This window comes from Spea bombifrons, chromosome 2 (genome assembly GCF_027358695.1).
Source record: "Spea bombifrons isolate aSpeBom1 chromosome 2, aSpeBom1.2.pri, whole genome shotgun sequence".
Taxonomy (NCBI): Eukaryota; Metazoa; Chordata; class Amphibia; order Anura; family Pelobatidae; genus Spea; species Spea bombifrons.
Window position 1 is genome coordinate 127,532,426 of NC_071088.1, and position 27,938 is coordinate 127,560,363.

General features: G+C 38.5%; 1 protein-coding gene across 1 annotated transcript in view; it reads right to left on the reverse strand.

The window, feature by feature from the left end:
* Positions 1-2,656: 2,656 nt before the first annotated feature.
* ZMYM2 (zinc finger MYM-type containing 2) overlaps positions 2,657-27,938 on the reverse strand; it is a 33,649-nt gene continuing 8,367 nt past the window's right edge. Inside the window, exons 4-23 of the mRNA XM_053456444.1 lie at positions 26,795-26,957; positions 24,726-24,938; positions 18,389-18,545; positions 17,548-17,663; positions 16,341-16,457; positions 15,825-15,975; positions 14,281-14,453; positions 11,036-11,201; positions 10,581-10,615; positions 10,346-10,469; positions 10,025-10,140; positions 8,587-8,776; positions 8,387-8,500; positions 7,875-7,969; positions 7,509-7,674; positions 7,261-7,412; positions 6,963-7,077; positions 4,936-5,187; positions 4,730-4,844; positions 2,657-3,608 (exon numbers count right to left, since the gene is read on the reverse strand). Coding sequence (XP_053312419.1) covers positions 3,416-3,608; positions 4,730-4,844; positions 4,936-5,187; positions 6,963-7,077; positions 7,261-7,412; positions 7,509-7,674; positions 7,875-7,969; positions 8,387-8,500; positions 8,587-8,776; positions 10,025-10,140; positions 10,346-10,469; positions 10,581-10,615; positions 11,036-11,201; positions 14,281-14,453; positions 15,825-15,975; positions 16,341-16,457; positions 17,548-17,663; positions 18,389-18,545; positions 24,726-24,938; positions 26,795-26,957 — 2,923 coding nt within the window. The 3' untranslated portion in view covers positions 2,657-3,415. The remainder of the gene's footprint in view (positions 3,609-4,729; positions 4,845-4,935; positions 5,188-6,962; positions 7,078-7,260; positions 7,413-7,508; positions 7,675-7,874; positions 7,970-8,386; positions 8,501-8,586; positions 8,777-10,024; positions 10,141-10,345; positions 10,470-10,580; positions 10,616-11,035; positions 11,202-14,280; positions 14,454-15,824; positions 15,976-16,340; positions 16,458-17,547; positions 17,664-18,388; positions 18,546-24,725; positions 24,939-26,794; positions 26,958-27,938) is intronic.

Here is a 27,938-nt window from a genome sequence, read left to right on the forward strand (position 1 = left end):
AATATAGTATTCAAATTTATTAAAAATGCCTTCCATATAAAAAAAGGACTGGTTAAAAAGAATGTGTGAATGGTAAGCTTAAAACAACCTTCACAACACCCAATACATGTATTTACTTTAAAACGTTACAAATACCCATACCTTTGTCTGTTTAAGATACTTATTGAAATCATAAACATACAGAAATACAGACAATTGTTAAATTATGCATGTATCATAAATGTTTGTGCTAACACTCATTTTAAGAGGGAGAATTCCAAATTGACCTATGTTGAGCTGTACCTTCATATTGTAATAGAAATCAGGAGGTAACTGGCTTCATCTTCCATGCTGATAAAATAAGGACATTCATTTTCTATTTTACATTAATACTTACAAAACCCTGTGTTACAAGATGCTAAGAGTATTTAAAAAAAATAAATAATAAAAACCAAAGAAAAATGACCCCCCCCAAAAAATGGAATGCTTTTAATGCCACTACATGATTCTAGTTAACCTTTGAGTCTTTAGAAATAATTACTACCAAATTGCTCTCTTGTTGTCACTGACAGGACAGTGTCCCCAATACTATATTCTGCCTCGGGATTTTTAAGTCCCAAGTGCATTATTTTACATTGATCAATGTTAAACTGCAGCTGCCACACTTTCGACCAGTCTTCTAATTTTTTTTTTTTTAAACCATGGTTTGTATAGAACAAGAGCATTATACAAACACTCAAGTGCATGACTAAACATACAAAGAAAACATGCAATGGGGCAGAGGACAGGAATGAAGGGGAACTTCATACATCAGTCTAACAAAACGCTCTTCAAAATATATTTCAACAAAGTGGATGATACAAAACTGGACGGGGATGATCATTAAGGTATTTGTTTTGTTTTGTCTTTAAACAGTTAAAGGTAGTGTGGTATAACTGTTCGCCATGTACAAGTGCCACACTTCCCATTGAAATGGAATTGGTGTTTAATGTGTCTCATGAAAGCTAAATAAAGCCAACATAAGGCTAAATGGCCTTTAGTTGTTTGTCAATGAAAGCACTTGATAATATCTAATCTTACTATAATACAAATTGCAAATATGAATTCAACCCCGGAATCACTAAATTGTTAACCAATGCACTGTCCAACCCGTCGCTAAATACATGCAACACAAAATTTACATAAAATATTTAATAAATCAACTAAGTGACATTGGGTTGGAGTTTGAAACTATTTGACTAATTATATTGCACTGCAGTCATAACTGCAAATCAATACGTATATTAAACTCTGGAATATGCAACATTACATGCGACAAAAGAACATTCCTTTCCATTCACGGAAAAAAGTGCCCCCCCCCACCTAACTTCTCTCAAATCTGGACATGCTTTATAATCTATGGCATTTTACATGCAATATTGAGTAAATTCATAGCAATAGCAGCCTTGGGATTCAGGAAGGAGCAGAATTAAAGAAATATTTCTTACACTACTAAAATCTACCAACCGCCATGGTCTACCTTAAGAACTACAGGTTTTGCAAATAACCACGCAGGTAATCCGTAGCTCGTTTTGTTTGTCTGTAAAAAGCAGCGTAACGAATAGTATTTCGCCAAATATAGTTTAGAAAAATGTCATAAATAAGGAATGCAGTGATACAATGTGCACGTTAAAACGATTTCCTGAATCAGAAAGATATATTCGAGGTATACATTTAAGCATAACTTTATTGCTTTTGCATAGTTGTCATCAATGTTTAAAACAATCGAATCAAGTAAGATCACCGTAATAAAATCCCAAATGCGAGAGAGGCATTGTGAGCAATGTTTACAACCGGCAAGAGAAGCTCACTCCGCCATAGCAGACAGTGGAAAAAGTTGAGATGAAATGAGAGGCCGGTGTACGCCATGTAGCCCCCCCCCAAAAGAAAAAAATCTATAAGGAAAGGCCATCCAATACCACTATTATGGAAGTAACTGTTTTTCTTAACACAAAATAACCTGGCAATACTAACCGTCGTTTTATTAGACATTCTAAAGACTATTGAAAATGCTGTTAATAGCAGAACTAGACTTTAAAATGACTTTACTTTTAAAGCCCATAACCCTGGACATGACAACAGGGGGGAGATTGGATTTTTATTTGGTGGCCAGCGTCATTTCACATTATTTACCCCAGGCTACCAATAACTGCACCTGGCATTTTGCAGCTAGTTTGATGGCAATAAAAGCTTAGGACTTCTTTGAGGGGCACAGTCACAGTACAAAAAAACAGACCCAGAAGCTAGCCAACTATATATAAGTGTTAAATGAAGATGAATAAACTAAGAATCTAAACGTTGATGGCCCCTTTTTAATTAAAAGAAATCCTTTCCGTGCGTTCTCTCGTGTGTTAAACCTGAGTAGAATATTGCTGCAAAAGGCACAGGGCAAACTAAAAAGTGCAAAGAACCATTGATTCAATCATCCTGTAAAACAAAAAAAACGCAACACATTGGGTGTGTTTCTAGGTCTGGTATGTTTGTCAACAATATACAACATTATACGGCTGGGAGGTGCTTCATAGCGCTCATAAAATATATATTTTCCAATTAAATCAGAAGGGGGAAAAAACAGGAAATCTATAAAAATGTTATAACCTTTGACTTGAGAAGCAAACACAATCCTGAGCATCGGCACTTGTGTTTTATAGACAGAAATTAAGAGACTTTATTTTCTGGGTGTCAGTATAAGAATCACATAAAAAGGAAAGACATGGCAATGCTTTAATCAGAATGGGGGAAATTAAGCAGAAATGGGGGGAAAAAAAATAAAATAAAAAAAAGTTGTCACAGGTATAGTTTCATGTTACAGTACACAAATATTAACAGCATCTTCAGTTGCCTAATTTTTGGTACAGAATACGGAATATTTTTACATAAACTAATAAGGTCTTTTTAATTCAAGTTTTTAAAAAAATCCTTATAATGTTGAGATTAGAATTTTTCTTTTTAAAATCCTTATACACAGCATTTCTCGAAATTTTCGTAGTGCTACCCAAACCAATTGGAGAACTCGGTAAAAGCTCCTCTATAAAAAGGAAGCTTCGCAGCAGTACAATTGTGCAATATGAACATTGGTTTCGACGGGGGGGGGGGGGCAAACAAAAAAAAATAAACATGGCACATTCGCATCCATATTTTATAATGTAAAAAGTTACTTAACTAACCAAATAAATAATAAAAAAATGAGCTGTGTGTGTTACGTATCCTAAAATGTACTACTAGGAAAATGGCAGATGTCACACATATTTACAATGAAGTACCCACAATCTGGGTACAGAGCTACAAAACTCATAAAATACATGGGGAGTAAACATGAAATGTTGTTACTCTTGTTACTAGTTCTAGCAGGTTTACTATCTAATGCTGTTTCCATTCCTGCGACCGGTGAATCGTTTTAGTCTGTGTCTTCGTCCAGTTCATAGCTGTTTTTTTCATAGATATCCTTGATGAGAAGAACCCGTATAAGCATATTTTCTAAGGTGTTTCTATCCAACGCGGTTGATGTATACCAAAGAGGGGACCCGGACGACGCAGAGCTTTCAGGTTTCATATAGAAAACATCCATTCTTTGATTCAGATTCTGCGGGCTGAAAGAGTACAAAAGGGGAAAGCGTTAGAAACAAGGCATTGAGATGGTTTCGCAATGTCAACACTTCATAGCATGTTTTGACAAACAAATGTTTTGCTCGCAAGGTTACAGTTTTACTGTAGAAACAGTGGATTTTACAGTAAACCACCTAACAGTGCAGCTTAAATCTCTATACGGTGCAATATACCGCTAAGGGTTTAAATATTTCTTGAAGGAAATACAGAACACTGGATGGGCTGAAGCAAATTGGCCAAAGATATTCAAAATCTATTCAAGATACCACCACCTACTCGGCTTTTAGCAACATTTATTAAAATCTACCTAAAGCATGAGCACTGTTTTCTGAATATGAACATAAGTGTTTCTGAATATTAAGTTTAACCCATTTCCAGACTTTGAACATAGGGGATATTTCACATAAAACAGGTCAGTGAGGACCAATGACGTATCACCTATGTCACTTTCTTTTAGCACCGGCAGAGCTAAATCCCTGCCAGTAAGCCGAAGATCAGGCTGTGTTACATTCAAATGGGATTTCCCATTGGTGATGTCATAGCCGACATCACAGGGGGATCTTGTTGGTGTAACAGGGACTCGTGGGGTCTGTAGAGACCCAAATCACGTCTCCTACCATATGTGAAATCAGTCAGTGTCTGTGCTTTCATGCTATAGTCACAATAACAGAGCTGCCGCGGGGTAACAAACAGCAATCAGATTGCTCTTCATGCGATGCCCATGATTGTTGTGCAAGGGAACCCCACAGGCACGTAGGTATTGATACAATGGGATTTATTCTGATTGCCATATTTGGAGTCGGGAAGGAATTTTCCCCCTGGTATGGGGCAATTGGCATCTGCTTCATAAGGGGTTTTTGCCTTCCTCTGGATCAACACAGTAGGCACACAATATGTATATAGGTTGAACTTGATGGACTTTGGTCTTTTTTCAACCTTATGAACTATGTTACTATGTTACTATGTAATGTACAATGTTCTCTTATAGAGTAGTATAAAAAAAAAAGTGTACAATGCCCAAAAAAAAATATAAACCCATACATTTATTTAGTATTATTATTATTTTTTTTTTTTTTTTTTTTTTTTTTTTAAGTGTTCCCCTTACCTTTTGGATAAATAGTACTCAAACATTTTCACAGGGCACCTTGATGGATCCGCGGTGTTCTCAATTTGTTCAAATACTGGCTCTTCATCCTCATGTTTTCTTTTACCACAGGACCCTTAAAGGCACAAATAATACCATATTCATTACGGTGGAACGAAGAAATCATCAGATTGATGAAAGTCAAAGGCTAACGTAAGTCAGCTTACCCTCGCTGTCGCTCCCACACAACGATGACACTTGGTACTGAAGGCAAGCTTTATTTTCTTTAGTCAGGGGGTTATTTTTCCATCGTCTAAAAACCGTACCGAACGAAAGCCGCAAATGCTGTTCTACAGTCTTCAGATTGAAATACTTGGTATTGAAGTAGAAAAGTGTAAACAGGAGCGACATGGGTGACTGCGTTCCAAGCTGATTTACCCGCCACAAATAATCTTCTTCTACTCGAGAGAATATAGATCCTTAAGAGAAAAGTTGAGTGTCAGCGACCATCATAATTACTACTCTATCTTTAAGTACAGGTTTACAGTCCATGTATGCAATAAGTCTGCAGAACCATAACTTTTCTTAAAATTAAAGACGAGTCAAGAGCTTTTAAAAAGCTTCTTAAAATCTGTTAAAAAGGAATCCATTTGCACAGACTGCAAACATATTTCTCACACAAACTGAAATCAAAGGGAGTCGCAGCAACCAATTGCATGGATGCTAACATCATCATTAATGGGAGCAGCGAGTGTGGTGCGAGAGCATGGAAGTACAGCTCCAGCTTTAGAGACAGTCAGAGGAAGACAAGTCATGACACAAGATTTATTTTGTAGTTTGCATAACTAAAGAATGTCTGCATGCAGTAAAATACAAAATGGACTGTCATATACATCTTGTGTAAGTAAAATGGGCGGTCTAATTTAATGAATTTAAGGTTGGCATTAAGAGTACAATAGGGTGGAAAAAATTTGAATAGTCTTAGAATGATTTCATGATGAAACGTCAGATAAAGCAGGGTGCACAACAGTCATCAAGGAGCACAAACTAGTTTTTGGATGTTGCAATAACTTGAGGAAAGAGAGCTTTTATATAAAGAAAATGTTGTAAAAGCAAAAAAAAAGAAATAGGAAACGCAAGGACTGACGAGGAAGTGAACAATTTGGGATTTCAGCAGATACAGAGCCAGCGGAGGTAAAGCAAGATGGAAACAAATAATGTTATCTACTCAATGGTAAATAGAGCTAATTTCATCATGTGATGACACGATGAAGTGCGTGATGTGATGTTCATTAAGTCAAACCCAAAGCGTCTGCAGGAGTCCCTTCAAAATGGTTGTGACAAAAGTAATATTGTGTCTTAAAGATGAACTAAGCGGCTGTAGTAACAGCAGAAGAATAGTTTTCAGGGTGCAATTGTGGAAGTTTTGTTCCGCAAAGTGAATTCCCCACTTGGCCCCTGCAACCGATAATCAAAAAAATGAGACATCCCAAGCAGCTTCTGGAGGAACGGCAACCGGCACAGCGTGTAGGATCATTAACTTTATTCACCAAATTAACCCATTGTTTGTTTTTGCGTTCTCAAATCAGTGTAATCGCTCTTTTAGTGGAATTTTTAAATGAAGACGGTGTTTTACGCAGCAGGAAAAAATGCTGATAAATGAGGAAAGTAAAAATGAACATCAAATTATAGAAAACTAGAACAGAAGAGAAGAAAACAAAATAGATAATGCCGTGTAACCAAACAGTGCTGAGAATAGTTTTTTTTAACCCCGAATAGTAACCATTTCTGGTGGCTGGTTTAACGTTGGTATTTTCACCAGCCTATACACGGGATTGCTTAGATGAATCTCTAAAGAGTTTTTACGCGAGCGCATTAGATTTAAGTGAACTATGAAATGAGGATTTGTGACTGGCAGACGTGTGTGAATGGGTCCATACATTACCATTCACAGTGTATTTTTTTTCATAGTGAGTGCATGTAACTAGAAATGTCTCCAGATGTTTACAGACAGAAAGGTACATGGCACAATTTCATGGCGAGATCAAGCTTAGTCATCTCGTGAAAAAGTCTTAAACCCGAAGGACTAAAAGGGAAAGGGAAGAAAAAAAAAAAAAGGAGATACTAATCTAAATATATATTGTGGCTTATGATAGAAGAGTACTAGAAGGGGCAATGATTAGGGAAAGTTGAAAAGAAAGGATTGCGCTGTATATTTATATATTATAATTTAACAAAAAAAAAAACAACTTACCATCTGGAAGAATGCTTGGCTGCCAATGTTTAAGGATTTTATTTAACTCATGCCCAAATTCCTGGTAGTCTGGATCAATAAATACATTGTCCTTTCTACTGCTTCTGGACAGGAACTAAAAAGGGAAAAAAATCCACAGAGGAATTAAGAACAATAAACAAAATCACAAACAAAAATGGTTACTTTTAAAAGTGTTTTTTGGATGTCATGCAGGGACTGACTCTGTAAACCTGACAATATGGGAGACATTTAGAGATTAAAGAGCAACCAAAAAAATTTTTTTTTGCATATTACTGACCTCTTGAATCCCAAGGCAGAGATAATAAATGCTGTCAGGTGCATAGCTTTCTCCATTTGGTCTTCGGATCTCTTTGACGAAGCGGGACAGCAAAGAGTTAAGTTCACCTGGAGTGTGCGTCAGAAGGTCCTCCTTTAACTTTACAGATGTTGCTTAAAAATAAAATAAAAATATCAATGAGAATATTTCCTATGGTTAATCTGAAGCGGCAAATCACCAAGCGAAGGTTAAATTGTAAGTTCACTTACTGCTGCTCGGTTCGTGCACCTCTGGTAAGTCATCTCTGGTTATTGCCTGGGTGTTAGTCCAGTGCTTCCAAGCATTTATGCCATAAGAATACTTAAATGGAAACACAGAGCGCTCAGAGCCATCATCAGCTGCCGGGGAAACTGAAAGTGCTTTTCGCTTTGTGCCCTGTTAGGTAAATAAAGGTAATAAACATTTTATCCACTGTATTAAGTTATGTCTCTTGGAGAACGAAAGAAACAAAAAACGATAGTTTAGGAGGGAGGGGCAAATACACAAAACTACAATACAATTTCTGAGAGTCCGGCTCAGTTTTAGGGTAATTCACTAGTGAAAAAGGGCTATTTAGTGCCATAAAATATACATACTTTTTTAAATGGCCGTGGTTTAGGCAGCTCCTCATACTCTTCTCCAAACACGGGCGGCAGGAGAAACTCATTTTCTGTACCAAGTTCTTCGGTATCTGAAAGAGAGCAACAACTACAGTGAGGTTTAGTTAAACAATCACAGATAAAGTAACCGTCGCGTCGTACATGTGCTGAAAGAGTACCAATCGGGTCACTTATTCTATAAACAGATGTTTTAAGGGTTGCCTAAAAATAGGAGAAAATACAAGCTAAGTAATTTTATAATGTGGTGTACACCAAAATATCGTCAAAGCTCTGCTTCATGTGTGTGTATTACAACCGATGTTTCATAGACACTTTGGTTGTAATATAATAATTGGATTAACTAAGTAGAAAACCAATTAACTTTTTTAAGGAACCATTATAATGCAAGTTTTTTTTTCCTGGGAACAACGAAGCAAATCATTTATAATCGTTTCTAACCTTTTTTTCCCCAATAACATGGAATTAGCAGCAAACTCATAAATACGCACCTCTTGGGAAATCTACTTCAAGATCTAACTCAGAGTCATAAGGTATATCCGGCAATGGGGATCGCTCTTCTTCCTGGCAAACTTGAATCAGTTCCATGTCTGGCTCCACTTCACCTGCAGAGGAAAGTTGAACACGTATGACGCATGTGATGACATGCACTTTGTGAAATGTTTTGTCGCCGCAGGTATCGGTAACTCACCGGAGATTTCTTCACAGACCGCTCTCTCTTCAGGTGTCGTTTCTGCCAAGCTCAACGCATCAAGCTCATCAGGTGGTGGAGGACTCTTCTCTATCTCTTCTCTATCTCCTGTTTCTTCAGTCATTTTTACTTTGCTGTCAATAAGGTCATTATTAAGCAGGGGAGCGGGCAGAAAAATTGGAATCGGGACCTAGAATAAAAGATATTGTTCCTTTTAAGGCTTTACAGACAAAAAAAAAAATGCACCGCAATTGAAGAAACGTGAATTTCACCAATTTACCTATGCATTATGAAGAGCTAACCTCTAAGAGGTTTCCCCGACGAGAAGGGATGGGCTGGCTACTTATGTATTAACTGGTATTTTATAATGCATTATACAGGGCCAGGTCAGCGGGTCAAAAACACCAGTGAGATGAGGCGTTTCAGCCTAAAGGTTTAGGGAATAAACACAGACTGTTTATTATTTGTTTGCAAAAAAGGAGAGAATAGAATAACCATCATGCTATAAACCCTAATGAAAACCTGCTCTGTGCCGGCGGGGTGTAAATAATAAAGCTCATCATTTTGTTTATGAATATTCTCTATTTTTCACTAATATTGTGATACCGATCTTGAAAAAAAAATGTAAGAAAAAAAATGATGCTATGTTCATTCAGCGATAAAATAAAGGCTTTGAACCCTATGACGCTTCATTAGTTTCCAATATGAATCGTCCATGTATATTGTATAACTAAGCGCTGCTGAAAGTGAGGCGAGGTTGCAGGAGAAAGCTCTCCATCAAATAAGTTTAAGCAATTCTTGTTAATGCTGACTTACTCGTTGCTGCTGGTAGTCATTGTTCCTTGCATCAAATAAATTATTTATTTTTAAATGTTTTATTGTATTATATCACGTTTTTCTGCCTTTTGGGTGGGGGGGGGGTGATTCAATGAAGAGTCTGAATTGATTCAAAAATGATATTTCTGGTCCAAAATGTAAAAACGCACTGGGCTGCGTTGGTCTTAATACAGGTTATGTTATACATACAGAACTGCATAAAGAAATAATTCTAACAAGAATAATAAATGTCTGGAGACAACAGCGATTCAACCTGGGAGTATGAACTAAACTTTGTATCTCTTGTATGGAGAAATGAAGAATAAATCAATGAAACCAGATGTATCTGTTAAAAATATGTACGTTAAAAAAAAAAGTATATGAATTTAAAAAAATATATAAATACAGAAAATGCAGGATAAAATCCCTTTAAAAGTTAACTGGTTTATAAAGGTATACTTTACATTTGAATTCAGACTCCATCTGTCTTTGAGGAACGTTTCTTAATAGTTGGGAAACCTTCCTATTTCTTTTCTTTAATCTAACACAACACATAAGTACAATCAGCATTCGCGCAGAGGGGTAAAAGACAATTAACAACCTATCCTCGCACTGGACTTACGGGAACGGGGATTGCAGCGGGAGCCGGAACGGTCTGGCTGTACAGCGGAATAGGAACCGGCACATATACCGGTACAGGGACGGGTACCGGGACATACTTTGTATTCGCGTCTTCCTCTAAGGAACAAATCATTAAACAATTTTAGGAATACATAGAAACATAGAATATATTTAGTATTTGGAAAATATTTGGTAAACAAAGCTAAGAGCCCATTCGTTCTGCATGTTCGCCCCCTTTATTTATTATGAATTAAATGTTCTGGATTTAAATTCCGTTTAAATTATATTAATAATGATCATTAAAAATTAATTACATAGTTACCTGTCTGGCAAGACTTCCCCTGCATGTGGGGTTTGCAGTAGGTAGCTTTCGTCATCGATAAAGGTTTGCAGAGTACAGCTTTATTCTTCATGTCCTTAGACACCGCAGGGGAAGACGAGGAACCCTGCAAGTTAAAGATTTCACAGATTGTTTTAAAACAATCGCTGTTACATACATACATGCATACATATATACATACATATACATAATACTCAGCAGATTAAATCATATTTACCAGAGTTCGTCCGCGTGTGGCTTGAACTCCCTGATCTGTAAAGAAAAAACACAAAAGTTGGTTTTTTTTTAATTTTTTTTTTTTAATATACCATGAACCATGCAAACATTTTAGGCGGGTCTGAAAAACGTTGTAAAGTAAGAATGCTTAAAAAAAAAACAAAAAAAAAACACGTTAATAGTTCATTTTCAATTAACAAAATGCAAAGTGGACGAACAGAAGAAAAGTGGAAATCAAAATCAAATCAATATTTGGTGTGATCGTTGGGGATAATAAAATAAATAAATAATAAAAGAGTCACACGCAAGAGAGCTGAAAAGTCTAATTCGTAAGGTAAACTTATTTTCCCTAATAAATTAATATGCACCCGGACACAAGCATTTAAAGACAGCATTTGTTTACTTTGTGCGCCGTTTTCGCGTGCCCCCTATTTAACAAATTAAGGGTAGAATTACCGTAATGCATGTTTTCCGGCCCCTTCTGTGTAGACATATTGGGTTCATTCTGCTGGCTATAAAAACGCAATAAGCACTGCTGATCACAGAAGTTTTTTACAGCTCCTCGCCACTGAACTTTTTCATTAAGGGTTCCTTGGGTTTTACAACAATCGCACCTTGCAGCCTGACATTTAGAAAAGATAAAACAAGTTCACAAAACTGGGCCGATGATAAATAATAAAAAATCAAATTAAAAGACAAATGGTTACAACTAGAAGCAGCATTAAAATATTATTACGATAAGAGGTATACCTTTTGAGAACTTCAACCCATCTTAAGCATAAGCTTTTTAGAAACTGTTAGTTTTATTATTTGGTTTTATTTATATGTGGAAATAATGGGGAGAGTGTAATATATACCGTATTTGCTCGATTATAAGACGACCCTGATTATAAGACAACCCCCCAAAATCTGAATATTAACTTAGGAAAAAAAGAAAAAGCCTGAATATAAGACGACCCTAAAGGAAAAAAGTTTTACCAGTAAATGTTAATTCATGTAAACAATTTTTTTTAATAAAAGCTATGATTGAGAAAAATATTTTTTTTTTGTTTTTATTTCTTGTATTTTCCAACCTGTCCCCCAGTTACGCACATCTGCCCCCAGGCTTGCCACACCAATATGGCACTGTGGCCCATGATATGCCTTTTAACCCTCTATATGCCACTGTGCCCCATGGTATGCCTTTTGACCCCCTATGTGCCACTCTGCCTCCAGAAATGCCTTATACCCCTATATCCCATTCTGGCATTTAGGGGGTTAAAATGCATATTATGGGGCAGAGTGGCATATAGGGAGGTATAAGGCATTCCAGGAGGCAGAGTGGCATTAAGGGAGTTAAAAGGCATTGTATAGAGCACTCTGCCTCCAGAAATGCCTTATACCCCTATATGCCACTCTGGCATTTAGGGGGTTAAAAGGCATATTATGGGGCAGAGTGGCATATAGGGAGGTATAAGGCATTTCAGGAGGCAGAGTGCTCTATTAAATGCCCCCTTAACGCCACTCTGCCTCCTGAAATGCCTTATACCTCCCTATATGCCACTCTGCCCCATAATATGCCTTTTAACCCCCTAAGTGCCAGAGTGGCATATAGGGGTATAAGGCATTCCAGAAATGCCCTACACACACACACACACACACTTACTTACCGGTGCTTCAAATTTCCTGCTGTATTGCCGGGGCAGCGGGTTGACGTCTCATTCCGCGGCAGCCGGAAGGAGGTGGAGTTGGCAGCGGGGGTTTGTATGCGTCCGTCGCAAATACCTTCCCCGGCTGTCAGAGATCAGAGTTCCCCGCACCGGTGCGGGGAACTCTGATCTCTGACAGTCGGGGAAGGTATTTGCGACGGACGCATACAAACCCCCGCTGCCAACTTCACCTCCGGAAGCACCGGTAAGTGTGTGTGTGTGTGGGGGGGGGGGGGGCGTTAAAGTGGGGGGGGGGGGCGACGACAGGAGGATCCAGGTCCCCTGCAGCGGTGCGGGGGATCTGGATCTTAGTCTAATAATCAGACCTCTATTTGAGGTCTGATTAGAAGACGACCCCGATTAGAAGACGAGGGGTATTTTTCAGAGCATTTGCTCTGAAAAAAACCTCGTCTTATAATCGAGCAAATACGGTATATATATTTTTTTTTAAATCTCTGTGACTGGCTGTCATAGCAACGGATTGAGGTCCCCCCCCCGATGTTTTTTTCTGGGAAAACTTGAAGAAAAAAAAAAACACACAGTAAAGCCGTGCACGCACGGCGTGCTGGGATTGTCCTGTTTTGGATGCAAGACGTGGACGAAGATAAGAAACTAGAGACTTTGCCGATATGCAGAGCTTCATCTACCCGACTCCATTGATCCCTGCAGCGGTTTATACGAAAGTCTTTATGAAAAGAATGTTTTCAGGGTTATACTATCATGGGCCAAAAAATTATACTTTAATTTTGGATCAAGAATAGGAAGGTTAGGTGGAAGGGTTGAACTTGATGGACTTAGGTCTTTTTTCAACCTTATGAAATATGTAACTATGTATTTTTTTTTTTTTTTATTTATTTACAGGGTTAAGCTGTCTGATTTTGTTTTGGGAGGTTTTATCCCACTCAGTTTGACCATTATCTTAAGGTTTCTGGATGAACGACTGGGATTCTGCAATGCTTTTATACACTAGAGCTGGCGTTTGGAATTTAGAGCTGGAATTGTTGTTATATAAACCGATCAGCCATAACATTATGATCACCTTCCTAATATTGTGTAGGTCCCCCTTTTGCTGCCAAAACAGCCCGCGGATCCTTTAAGTCCTGTAAGTTGTGAGGTGCGGCCTCCATGGATGTGTCCTAGTGCCATGTCTTCTCCAGATTGCACCCCTCCATCCATGTCATAGTAAAAGAAAACGTGATGCATCAGACCTTCTTCCATCTCTCTGTGGTCCAGTTCATGTGTTCACGTGCCTATTGTAGGCGCTTTCGGCAGTGGACAGGGGTCAGTATGGGCACCCTGACTGGTCTGCGGCTACGCAGCCCTGTACACAACAAACTGTTATGCACTGTGTGATCTGACACCTTTCTATCAGAACCGGCATTAACTTTTTCAGCAATTTGAGGTACAGTAACTTCTCTGTTGGATTTCACACCCCTCCCCACACACACGTGCATCAGTGATGCTTGGCCGCCCATGACCCTGTCCCCGTTTCGTAGATTTTCCTTCCTTGGACCACTTTTGACCAGGAACACCCCACAAGAGCTGCCGTTTTGGAGATGCTCTGACCCAGTCGTCTCGCCATAACAATTTTGCCCTTGTCAAACTCATATTTACGCTTCCCCATTTTTCTGCTTCTAACATCAACTTTCATGAAATGTTCACTTGCTGCCTAATATATCTCCCCACTGACAGGTGCCATGATAACAAGATTATCAGTGTTATTCCCTTTGACTGTCAGTGCTCATAATGTTATGGCTGATCTGTGAAAGTACCACTATATACAGATACACGCATTTGTTTGTATTCTTTTATTTTTGTATCGTAAGCTTTTATGCCAAAATGAGTATTGTTTATTTACGTGCAACACTTTCTATCACTGTGACTTTTTGTTATGCTTTAGGGGTACACATCAGTGTTTGCCGCACATATATTTAAGAGAAGGCGCTAGTAATCACTTCTAACGTCTTTATAAAACATGGCGTGCTGAATACCAACAGACACCTTTAAAATTACCTTATAGTACCAATCCTGGAACTTCTTACTGCAATCTTCACTACAAAAGTCCCTTAGTGTGCCATCAAACTCTTTAGTCGCTCCCCTTTTACATATCTGAAAGCAGTAGTTGCAAGTCACACATTTCAGTCCAAGTCGCCTTGCAAAATCCTGCTTATACAGAAGCTTACAGCCTAAAGAGAGAGAGAGAAAATAGAGCTTTAATACGGAGACGATAGTGAATAAGTGCAAACACTAGGAGCCTTGTTAACGTTAGTAAAGGGCAAAGACCGAACTTCAGTCACATGGAAGTTACCAACAACTACCATCTAAACTCCTGCAGAGACGATTGGGTATTTCCCTGCTACCCAACAGTAATAATGGCCGATATGTGGCAATTACCAGAAGCCATACATTCTTTGCCAAGAGGAAACCTCAGGTAGTGTGTTTGGTGCTATCAAATGCAGTTAAAAGCTTACATATTACCGTATTTGCTCGATTATAAGACGAGGTTTTTTCAGAGCAAATGCTCTGAAAACTACCCCTCGTCTTATAATCAGACCTCAAAAAAATGTCCCCTGGGGCCAGGCTGCTTACTGGTGCTTTGGTCGCGAGCAGCGTCTCTTCTGCTAGCAGCAGGAGAACAGGAAGCTAGCAGAGTGTCACATAACTCTGCCTCCCCCCTCCTTCCTCTGGGGGCGGGGCCAGAGAAGTTGCTAGCAAGCCGGGCCCCTGCAGAAGTCTTCGAGTGAGAGATCTGCAGTTCAGGTAAGGGGGTGGGGGAGGGTTTTTGAGCAAGTATGTGTGATTAATGGAATGAATGAGTATTTAAATGTTTGTGAATGAAAGTGTGTGTGATAGCATGGATGTGTAAGGGGGGTGGTGGTGGTAGCATGGCATAGGGAGGCTGTACTCACAGTCCTATCATCCCCAGGTTCCAGCATGTACTAGCTGCCTTGGCTTGATAGGAGTGTGATTGCTTTTAGTTATATCTATATACCTCCAGAAATGCCACTCTGGCATATAGAGGGTTAAAAGGCACATCATGGGGCAGAGTGGCAAATAGGGGGAATAGCATTTCTGGGGGCAGAGTGGTAACCCTGGGGCAGATGTGCATAACTGGGGGGGGCGCAGGTTGGCATATAAAAGGGAATAAAAAAAATATATATTTTTCTCAATCATAGCTTTTATTAAATAGGAAAAAAACGTTTACATGAATATTTACTAGTACAACTTTTTTTTCCTATAGGGTAGTCTTATATTCAGGCTTTGTTTTTTTCCTAAATTAATATTTAGATTTTGGGGGGGGTCATCTTATAATCAGGGTTGTCTTATAATCGAACAAATACGGTATATCTCTGAAATTAACTTTTCAATATAGCTGCTGGATTCCAGAGATCCACAGAAGGTATTATGGAAGATTAATCAAGGTTACCTTAACCTTTGGCACGCATCTGCGTGGAAATAAATGCATCCGGACACTTTATAAAGCTTCCTCGCTTTATACAATCCTACCGGTAAATTAATGTAACGCACACAGCCCAGCCACAAGGAAAAGAACCCACCTTCACTGCAGAACGGCTTCTTGACTCCAGAAAATTTCACGGTATCGTGTAAAGTCTTCTCTTCCTGACAGTATTCACAGTACGTAACTATACAGTGCAGCTTCTTGTAATCCTCACAACAATTGGTACTGCAGAACTGATGCACTTTATTCTGTACGCAAGCAGAACATTGAGTTAATGCATATACCGGATGGTAAACATTGATTATTAATGTATAGGAGATGCACAGTGACCTATGGTCAGACCTACTAAGGTTGGTACCTTATTATTTTTTTATATAGCGGCATCATATTCCGCAGCGCTGTACAATGGGATTGTTAATGTATATTTAGAAAGTAGAATAACCAATGCATTATTAGACCACAGTATCACATGAATGTAGAACATATTCATATTCAATATATATACCATATTAACTTTACATTTCGCTGCCCGCTGTACACATTAATAATCTTAAAGACTGCGCAAATCTCACAATTATCATCCACATACATCACCAGTCTATTCTCAGCTTACCTCCCACTCCAGTGTTTCCGGCTTGGAAGAAAAAACATTTTTACAGTAATTGCATTTCAACTGAACGTCGCTGCTGACATGCTGACCGTTTGTAGAAGACGTTTGCACGCTGAGAGTCTGAAAGAGAAAAAAGTGTGAAAACATTTACATTTTCATTTTGACCAGAATGCGCAAGACTACAACTGAATGGTACACGAAAGCAGCCTAAGGGTTAAAAAAAAAACAAAAAAAACATAAGTCTAGAGAGTTGAACTAAGCTTAAAACGGCATGCGAAACGCAAGCTTTAGTTTATAGCGTTTACATTTCATCTACAACACTGCCCTCTACTGGCCAATGTGTATTATTTTTCTTTAAAATACTATTAAGGACAAATTCTAAATAATAAACTTAAAAAAATACCCTACTGAATCCTGTAAACTCCAAAACCTTACAACCTATGACGTCCACTCATTGGGACACCGTACAACGTGCTAGAATGAGGCATTCATGGAGAAAACACAAAAGAGAGACTGTGGCAGGTTTTCTAAATTCAGGATGAGGATGCTTCAGTTCAAACACTTATCTAGTTCAAAAAGTATTATATTCAGGACAGTGCGTGAAACACTGATACCCTGTGCAGATAATAGTGGGTGCGTGTGCTAGAATACATTACCATTTGTTTCTGTTGTGTATGTGACAGTATACTAAAAATGGAAGGTAGGCTGTCACAGAGCGATTTTTACTGGTCACCTTTACAAATAAATTTTAGTGGACATGCCTCTTTTCCGATACACTGTTTTTCAGTGCTATACACTAAATAAATCCATGTTATATCGTTTACAGATAAAAAGAAATCCTTAAATCCACTAATTCATGTAATAGCTGAAAGACCCTCTTAAATCTACACGGTGTCCTTCTGGTAAATGCACTGGGGTTGTGCAAATTCCCTCATATATGTTTGCTCGGCTCCCCATTATTCCCCCAGGATATGGACACGTCCCATGATATGGATACATGGATACGCATATACCGACACGCATATACCAACGCAAGCTGGTTAGATAACGCTCGCTATGGGTGAGGCAAACTCTTAAACTGCCAACTCAAAAACTATTTCTTTGATCCATAAACAGAAACAAGCAACTGGTTCTAAATAATCAATATATCCAGAGCTATGTGATTTTGACAGACTCACACTACATATTATACTAGCAGTGAAACACATACCTGGAACTTTGCTACACATCCAGAACTACAGAAGTTGTATAGCTTCCCGTCAGGCATTGTGGCTTGATACTGAGGTAAGGAGTTTCTTTTGCAAAAATGACATATAATCCCCGCATCTGTAACAAAACAAGTTAAGACACTCATCTTAAAAGGGTTTTTGTTTATATAAAAAAAAAAAAAAAAAAAATATTTAATAAAACAGCAGAATAAAACCAAACCTATTTACCCGGCGTTTGGCTAAACCACATGTTCATTATGACGCTCGTGTAATTTGTTGGGAATATTTAATGCAGAAATAGTTTCCATGCTTTAGTCACATTGTAATATTTTTTTTTTGCACGCAGAGTAATGAACATTACTCGTAACGAACACAATTCTACCAAAATTACAATTTAAATAGTTGATGGGGATGCATAGAAACACAGAATTCGATGGCAGATGAGAGACATTTGGTCTATCTATTCTTGATACAACATGGAAAGTCTGGTCTGTCTCTTCCTGCCTTAAACACTTTATCAGTCCCCTGTCTCAGATTCGGGACGCCCGTAAACCTCTTAAGCCTCCCTTACCATGCATCAGAAACAAACGCAAAGGATTTTTGGCAAATGCAGTTTTACTTCATCTTCTGGACTATAAGTAAAAGCCGAGCCTGCGATAGCGGTCTTAGTGTGAGGTTACAGGGGTCCTATACCAGACAAAGCCGCTGGGGTATATAAAGTGCGATAAAACCGATGAAGGGGTATGAATCGGGTAGAATTAACGTGTAAATTTTAAAACATTCAAGTGCTCAGCGATGATAAAACGATCATCGTGGGCCTCTGGATAAGCGCGAGACACTTACTCTGGGTTTGAGGTTTTGCATTTTTTGCTTTGTGGGTGTTCATACACGTCGTCGAGCAGTATGGCTCCATGTTTCCGTTTGTTCCGATGCACTGGGTCATATCGAAGCCACGACACTGAGCCTTGCATCCCGTGCAGCTGGTCAGCTTGCCATGTTTCTAAACAAAGGAGACCAAGCACTTTGTAAAGACACCGAAAATACATATTTCCAGTTAAAGACCTACAAGCTTAAAAGGCATTTATAGATTTCACCACTTCAGCAACGTTTCTGGCATTTCCAGCGGTACGCAAAAACACATTCATTTTACAGAAAATAATACATTATGAACATGTTTTTTCGCATTTAGAGCACAAGCACCTTTTGTCTGTATATAAAAAAAAAAATTCTCACTATAGAGCGAAGCCTTATTCATCTGAGCTCAGATGGCACCAATACGGTGCTTGTTTTACTATTGCTCTTTATTCTGCATAACATAATATGCATAAAAAAACTAATTTGCCATCGTAATCATATTTTGGATGACTTTCCCTGCTCAAAAACCCCACTGAGCTGATGCTTTACGGCAACGCTAACGAAGTCCTGCTTGTAGCATGGAATCCTTTTCTCGGTGACTTCCATTAGTCAGAGTGCTTGTTTAGTAGATCGTGCCCAGATAACAGAGCTAGAGCACATACAAGCGATTCACGTGGAAAAAAGAAATCTCTACTAATAAAAAACGTGAAAGTGTTTTCAGAGTACACGTGTACTACATCTCATGTGTAGACGTGTGAGAAGTCATACACTATTCCGTGTTCACTTGTGAGTAGGGCTGCAACAACTAATCGATAAAATCGATAATAATCGATAATGAAATTCGTTGGCAACGAATTTCATTATCGATTAGTTGAATCGATTATAAAATGAGGGTTTTTTCAGAGCAAACGCTCTGAAAAATCCCCCTCATTATATAATCCGTTTAGTCTGACTCACCGTCTCACAGCAGCAGCTCCTACTTACTCCCCCTCCCTGTAATCACTGTGACAACTGGCCCCGCCCCTTCCTTCTCCAGGCCAGAACCACATGGCTGTGACACTCATCTAACTGTAAGTATATGTACATTATATATATATATATATATATATATAATGGGTATCTGTGTATATATATATATATATATATATATATATATAATGTGTATGTGTGTATATATGTATGTAATATATATATATATATATTTGGGCTACTGAAAGTTAGGGGAGGTGGGGGTTAATTTAGGGGCAGTTATGGTTAGTGGGGTGTTTAGGGTTAATTTAGGGGCAGTTATGGTTAATTGGGTGTTTAGGGTTAATTTAGGGGCAGTTATGTTAATAGGGTGTTTAGGGTTAATTTAGGAGCAGCTGTGGTTAATGGGGTGTTTGGGGTTAATTTGAGGCAGTTGTGGTTAATGGTGTGTTTAGGGTTAATTTAGGGGATGCTGTGGTTGATGGGGTCTTTAGGGTTAATTTAGGGGATGCTGTGGTTAAGGGGGTGTTAAGGGTTAATTTAGGGGCAGTTATGGTTAATGGGGAGTTTAGGGTTAATTTAGGGGAATCTAAATCCTGGGGGCAGTGAAGTGACATATCTGGGGGTATAAGGCATATACAGTATATAAGGCATATGTGGGGAGGGCAGTGTGGCATGTCTGGGGAGGACGGAGTGGTGTATCAGGGTGTATAAGGCATATCTGGGGGTAGAGTGGCATATCTGGGGGTAGAGAAGTGGCATGTCTGGGAGACAGGGTGGCATGTCTGGGGAGGATTGAGTGGGGTATCAGGGGATATAAGGCGTATCGGGCACAGTGGCATATGTGGGAGGCAGCGTGGCATATGTGGGAGGCAGCGTGGCATATGTGGGAGGCATTGTGGAGTGGCAGATGTGGGAGGCAGCATGGCGTGGCATATGTGGGGAGGGCAGGGTGGCATGTCTGGGGAGGATGGAGTGGTGTTTCAGGGGGTATAAGGCGTATCAGGCACAGTGGCATGTGGGGGGTAGAGTGGAGTAGCAGATGTGGGAGGCAGCGTGGCGTGGTATATGTGGGAGGCAGCGTGGAGTGCTGTGGTAGGCAGCGTGGCATATGTGGGGGGGCAGCATGGCATGTCTGGGAGGCAGCGTAGCAAGCCTGGGCTCAAATGTGCATATATTGGGGGGCTGGTTGGGAAATAAAGACAAGAAATTTATTATCAAAGTTTTTTTATTCTGCTGTTTGTATTTAACATCATTTGTTTAGTAAATTATTTTAAATAAATGAAAAATTTACATTCATTTTTTTTATCCGATTAATCGATTAATCGAAAAAATAATCGGCCAACTAATCGATTATTAAAATAATCGTTAGTTGCAGCCCTACTTGTGAGCTAGACGTGGTGAAAACTAGAACATAGAACTGCACAGGAAACCTTTCTGGCCCTCGGCCGAGAGCCTATAACCCGGTGAAGGACATTCTCTTTTAGCGGTACGAGGGCTACCGCCGCCTGTCAGCTTGGCCCAGGCTTTTACACAACGCTTCCTAAAGCAGTTTAGCGAGATTCTTTTAATCTTGGCCGGCCCTGTATAAAGCATACGTAAACGTGTAAGATTTCTTTATAGTTAACACACTGATTGGAACTATGAATTATATAGAACCAACCCAGCCTTTCTAGTGGAGACATTAGCCAGGGAAGGCCCATTATAATACATTGTGAAAGCAGGGCGCTGACACCATAACTCTCGCTAACACTCCAATGGCAAACCCACCAAGTCCAAATTTTTAAACGCTATCTTTATGGTGACTTTCCCCATTCCTTCATTTTAGTTCATTCATAAACTTCATTCTGCTCCATAAAAGCTAGAGATAACTCCTCATCTAATATAGTGCTTTAATATTTATGTGATTAAATAGCGATGTTCGCATATTGTGCAGAGGGGATGGTACATCATTTGGATTTAGGTGATTTAAGAGAGTCATCAGGAACATTCTGCAGGTTATTCACAAAGAGAACATGAAAAGCCCTCATTACTGTAGATAACCATTGGATGATATAAATCACACATTGTTACTAGAAGCTTGTTGAATAAAAAAAAAAAAAAAAAAAAAAATTTCTGGAGATCTGGCCTCACAACATTAAAATAATTAACGGAAGACCTGCTGCCAAATTCAGCTGCCATACTTCGGCTACACCCCACTCGCTAAAAAATGTAACCCTTTCCGTAATCAAGGAATAACATCTTCCATGACAATACCGCCAAACGTACTGTCTGTGTGATTAAATATACCTTCTCTGAGGATAAAGTAAGTATCTATACAATGAACAAAAGGACAATATTACAGATTTAGGGTCATTTACTAAAGGAAATACCTTACTTTCAATACGAGGGAGAGAAGGTTTTAGTTTTTCTAAAATGCAAGTGTGCTACATACTAAGTGGAAATAATGGGGAGGGTGTATATAATATATATATATATATATAAACTGAATCCAAGGCGTGCCAGTTGGCGACTGATATATTTATTAAATAATATGAATTTAGTAGATACTGGCTGTTTGCTTCATGTAATGAACTCCTCCAAATACTGTATCTCCTCGGCACTCACGCTGGTTTCAGAAGAATTAAAGAAAAGGGATCTAATGAACCCAAAATATAAAGACGTCAACATTACTGGTTTCATAATTATTGTGATGTTACAGTTCGCTTCAGATGTAACTATGCAAGGATAACGAAAGTTTTAAAATGTAGAATTGTATTGGCTGTTATTTTTTTCAGGTTAAGATGGCCGAGTTTTGTCATTTTCATTCAAAATAGAAGGCTAATCCAGTGTTTGCTTTAAGTTATTTTTATCAAATGAAGAGGATGTGCTTTCCTATTCTAAACATTATTATTATATTCTATCAATATGATTGCATGGGCATGATAGGCATAAACATTGTGAAAGTGTCATGCAGCATAATGTCCACTGGATGTCAGGACTTAACCAAAGCTTGGGATAAAATAATTACATCAACACCTTTTTGATTTGTTGAAATACATTAGCATTTTAATTAGAATTGTAAACATTAAAGCAAAACTTTTACAGCTATAATTTCACTAACAATAAGATGTGTGCAGTATAAACGCATACAGACCTTTGGCTCATAATATATATATAAATATAAATCTATATATATTTATTATACACTAGTACTGGAGCACCACAGTCTTACACAATATTTTAAGAAAAGCAGCACATTAGAAGCAGAGCGCGAAGGCTTTTCTCTGTTTGGTAAATAATATTGATCATTCGCAGAAGAACGTTGGAGGAGCAAAATTAAAAATAATAATAATAATAATAATGAAATAAACTTTTGGCGATCAGTTGAATTTTGGCAGCAGGTCTGTGTTTTAGTTTTAGCTACAGATTGATCCGCGTGCGAGTTGTGTGTGCGCACGTGAGCGCCAGTTTGTCGACTAAAAAATTTGGCATACAGCTGTATTATAAAAATATGTATATTTACTATCAGAGGTACCTAACACAGAGTAACACGTACACATTATAACATAACACTTAACCATCTCAGGAAGATAGAAACACATCAGTGGCATTTTCTATTGATTAAAAGAGAAAGAAATAAAATAATAGAATAGGTCATTCTAATACAGCACACAAGAAACCCAACACGTTGCAGAACAACTAAATACATTTACCGGTACATTTTACCAGTGGTTACCGGCAACTATACAAAAATATATCAGATTATAGAATTGTAAATATATAGCTTGTGTTATTATAGAGATTCTCTCTATCCAAAAAGGGAAATAATACCTGAAGAGAAAGTTATTTAAAAATAAAAGCTACTTAACACGGCCCAGATATCTGCCGATACACCGAGACGCCTTCTAATTCTATCTTAGCATTTGCCGCCATCATAGCTTCCCATTAGGGTAAACTTTTTAAAGGAACTATGGTTTTAACGCGTTTTCCAAAGTATATCTATACAAAAAAAATGTAAATACTCAACAGTAAAGCCTCTCAGCTGCAAGCCGATGGATATCGCGAAGTCCCAATCGCTTTTATATATAATGCTTATGCACTACGTGAAAGCCATGAGAGCTAAAAGCCATTGGTATAAAGAATATTTGGGTTCCGTATACAGAATGTTTTTAGACAGCCGAAGAACGTCGAGTTAAGGGACATCAGGCTTTTAAATCGTGGTGTGTTATGTCACCAATGAAGGGTATGTTAAACTACAAACATAGAACTTCAGTCACAAACCATAAAAGCCAAGACCATGAATCATGTAGTCGCCACACAACAAGACCAGGGAACCACGTTTTATTACTGCACTCCTACTGAGCCTTCAACGACGACTATAAACTATATCGCTCCGTAGACCAAAAAGTGTCCAAAGCAATCCCCACGAACAAATCGCCATCACCTAACATCAGCCAAATTCCAAAAGCAAAACCAATCCATATGATAAGAGACACTGGATCATATACAGAATTATGTGTATTGCTTGGGGAAGGTAGATCAGCAATGCTAGATGTACTTCACAGAAGAGTTTCTCAATTTATGTCCCCAAGATCATCAAACAAAGTTGGCTACTTCATTAGACAGACCCCGTTTAAAAATCGAGCCGTCCTCGGGAGATCTTGGAAACCCGCATTGCCGCATGTACTCAACATTTAAAAATTACATAGATATCTATTGATCTTTGGTAACATGTGTGTGTGTATATATATATATATTATATATATATTATATATATAATATATAATATATAAACTATAATACTACTTACTAAAGTATCACTTAGAGACCTTAACCTATGGTCAGCATAATATATATACACATGCCGTGAAATGGGCATCCATTAAGAAAACCAGACACCTTTACACTAAAAGAACATGAATAAATAAAACGTTTGTGAGTCGGAGGTTGTGTGAAATACACTCATGTCTTTTTAATGCTGAACTTAACAGATCCATTGTAGTGATCTCACAGGAGCAGGTATTGTGTTCTGCAGCGTGTTTAAAGCAGTTCTGATGGGATATTCTCATTTCCTCATTATTCTAACAAAAATCTACGCGCCATAACCAAAATCGTAAGTTATAGTTTAAACACAAAAAACTCTCACACGTAACAAAATAGTGAATAGAAACAGAAGCAGTAAGCTGAAAATGTAATCAGCACATAGTGTTAAAAGGTTTTGGTGAACGGACACTCCAAAAACCATTTCCCACTATTGTTTAACAAATAACTGTATTGAAGGATTCGCACTAAACATTTTCACAATCGTGTGCACAAAGTATGACACCATGCAATATTTCTTCTAGAAGTCGGGATAAGCTACAAGAGAGTTTACCAGCTTAAAATCACTGAGACAGACAGGGCTGCAAAACCTCTTCCACTGGCCTTCAACCATAAGTACATTATTCCCGGCTCCTTTGCTCGGCAAATATTCTCCACACTGTTCACAGCAATTCATGATCAGGCCATTTGCCATCCTGTATCGATTGAAGCAGTGATCACTGCAGAGCTTATGGGTCATGTTCTTAAAGCTAACTTCATGGCGGATCTAGGAAGAAGAAGAAAAAAAAACAAAAACCATAAATATGCACAGAATTTATTAAACACTAGTGTTCTTATATCATTTTAGATTTGATGATAGGGCTGTAACACCTAATCGATAAAATCGATAATCGATAATGAAAATCGTTGCCAATGAATTTCATTATCGATTAGTTGAATCCATTTTTATCGATTATAAAATGAGGGTTTTTTCAGAGCAAACGCTCTGAAAAATACCCCTCATTATATTATCCGTTTGAGTGACTCACAGCTGCAGCTCCTACTTACCAGCCCCTCCCTGTAATCACTGTGACAACTGGCCCCGCCCCTTCCTTCTCCCAGAAGGCCAGAACCACATGGCTGTGACATGGCTCATCTAACCAAGTATAAAATTAATATTTGGGCTGCTGAAAGTTAGGGGAGGTGGGGGTTACTTTAGGGGCAGTTATGGTTAATGGGGTGTTTAGGGGCAGCTATGGTTAATGGGGTGTTTAGGGTTAATTTAGGGGCAGCTATGGTTAATGGGGTGTTTAGGGTTAATTTAGGGGCAGCTAGGGTTAATGGGGTGTTTAGGGTTAATATAGGAGCAGTTGTGGTTAATGGGGTGTTTGGGGTTAATTTGAGGCAGTTGTGGTTAATGGGGTGTTTAGGGGATGTTGTGGTCGATGGGGTCTTTAGGGTTAATTTAGGGGTAGTTATGGTTAATGGGGTGTTTAGGGTTAATTTAATGATGAGGACTGAGGGTTAATTTAATTAATTTAATAAAGTTAACTTAAGGCGCAGTTAGAGGTAAAGGGGGGCAGACTAAGGGGAATCTAAATCCTGGGGGCAGTGAAGATTAATCCTGTACTTATTTATAAAAGTATGGTGTCAGTGTGCTGTGAACAGGTCTGTGACTCTATGAGGGGACTATGAGGGGGGTATAAGGCATATCTGGGGAGGATGGACTAATCGTTAGTTGCAGCCCTACTCTGAAAAATACCCCTCTTAGTATAATGGGACCTCAAATAGAGGTCTGACTATACGACTAAGATCCAGATCCCCCCACAGCGCTCCAGGGAATCCGGATCCTCCTCTCTGGCAGACGGTGGGCTCCTGTACGATGCGCGTAGACAACTTATGCTGCTGCCAGCACTTCCACTGGGGCTTCTATGACTGAGCGCCGGCATCATATGACCTTTGGGTGCTCCATCATAGACGCACCGGCGGAAGTGGAGGTTGTCTGGGCTTCTATGACGGAGCACCGGGTGACATGACCTTCTGGTGCTTAGTCATAGAAGTGCTGCCCCCACTAGTCAGCAGGGAGCCAGGGGAGGGGGGCTGATGTTTGTTTTTAACAGCCAGTTGGTTCTTTACATTATTTTAAATAATCAAAAAAAAATGCATAGTTGTTTTAGCCGATTAATCGAATAATCTAAAACAATAATCGGCCAACTAATCGATTATGAAAACAATAGTTGCAGCCCTATTTGATGATGCAATCATTTTCAGCAGTTTTTCTATGCCTATGTTTAACCATGCTGGAAGGGAATTATTGAATGAAAATAAATTTTTAAAAAAATGTACCTCAATTTTTTTATACAATAGTTCAAAATTAAAATATGGCTTTCATTTATCGTATAAGGAGTTAATGAACATTAATACAAGCAATATTAAATTACTGATAGTATACAAATATATGGCTCCATAGATTAACAAGAATATTTCAAATTAGACCTAATATTTAGAGCAAGACATATATTAGAGTTAATTGGCCATTATATATTTAATACATGAAGAAGGTGTAGAGAGGGGGGAATTTTTTTTTTTTTTTAAATAAATTTGTTTTAGTGTCATACATTAAAAGCTTCTACTGATCCATACCTCTGTTAATTTGCCACAAATAGTGCATCTTGATTTGTTTTGATTTTTGGAAGAATTCTGCTTGTCCTCATACACCGATAAACAATACGTACTGCAGAATTCCTGAAAGGATTCGCTCGAGTCAACCTGAGCAACAATTGTTCCTTTCATTGTTGTAATATCCCTGGGAGAAGAGGAGAAAAAAAAGACGCAGGTGATTAGGAGAAAAAATACATTTCTCAAACATGGTTGAAGAATATAAAAAGGGAGAAGAATAAACGTTATTCGTTTTTCTAGCATCTGGAAAGAAAAATGAAATCCACTTAAGCCAATGTGGACACAACCAAGATGTGGTCACAAGGACACGAGTCAACACGCTGGTCAACACAGCGACAGTATAGTAAAAATCCCCTGATGCCGAGAGAGTATGTTTGTACGTTCCTAAAAATCATACTAGAAAGTTAGCACTGTTCCAAACAAACAAAAAAAAAAACAAAAAAAACTATAAATTAGAAAATAAAACAAAAAATGTAATGGAAAGGCATATTTAAGTTATGTTTCAGAATAAGTCCAGGCTAGATAATTTTATAACCTGTAATAAAAAAAGAAGAAGAAAAAAAATACTATGGAATGTGAAATCTGTTTTTAGACAGCAGCGAGTATCTGCTTGTCCAATGCATGCTGGTGGATGAATTGTGAATCTGCCCTAAATACGTAGTCTTACATATAGTCAAATGGTTTAATAACGCTAACATTTAGGAAATGCAGAAATGAAACACTGCGCGGTTATCAGGATTAACACGGTTTTATGTGTTTTCAAACTAATCAAGAAATGAGTTTTCTCCTCATTGTGGATTTACCTTTGCTATCAGATTCCAGTTAATTGGCTAAGACATGAAACATTTCCAGGTCCATCTCTAGAACAGACCCTAGAAGGTCTAATTTGAAAGCTCAAGTATTTGAGGGGGAAATAACCTCCCAACCTTAATACGTTACCTCGCCCCCTTTGCCTACCTTGTTGGTTTAGGAGAGGGGTTTCCTGGTGGCAGGAAAAGCTTAGCTATCCATTAAGTCGGCCAACCCAATCCCAGGCTATAACTACAGTTCCCAAAAATTTCAGCCGGCATTATAGGTGGTTGAAAATTATTGTAGATGCAGTCAGCAA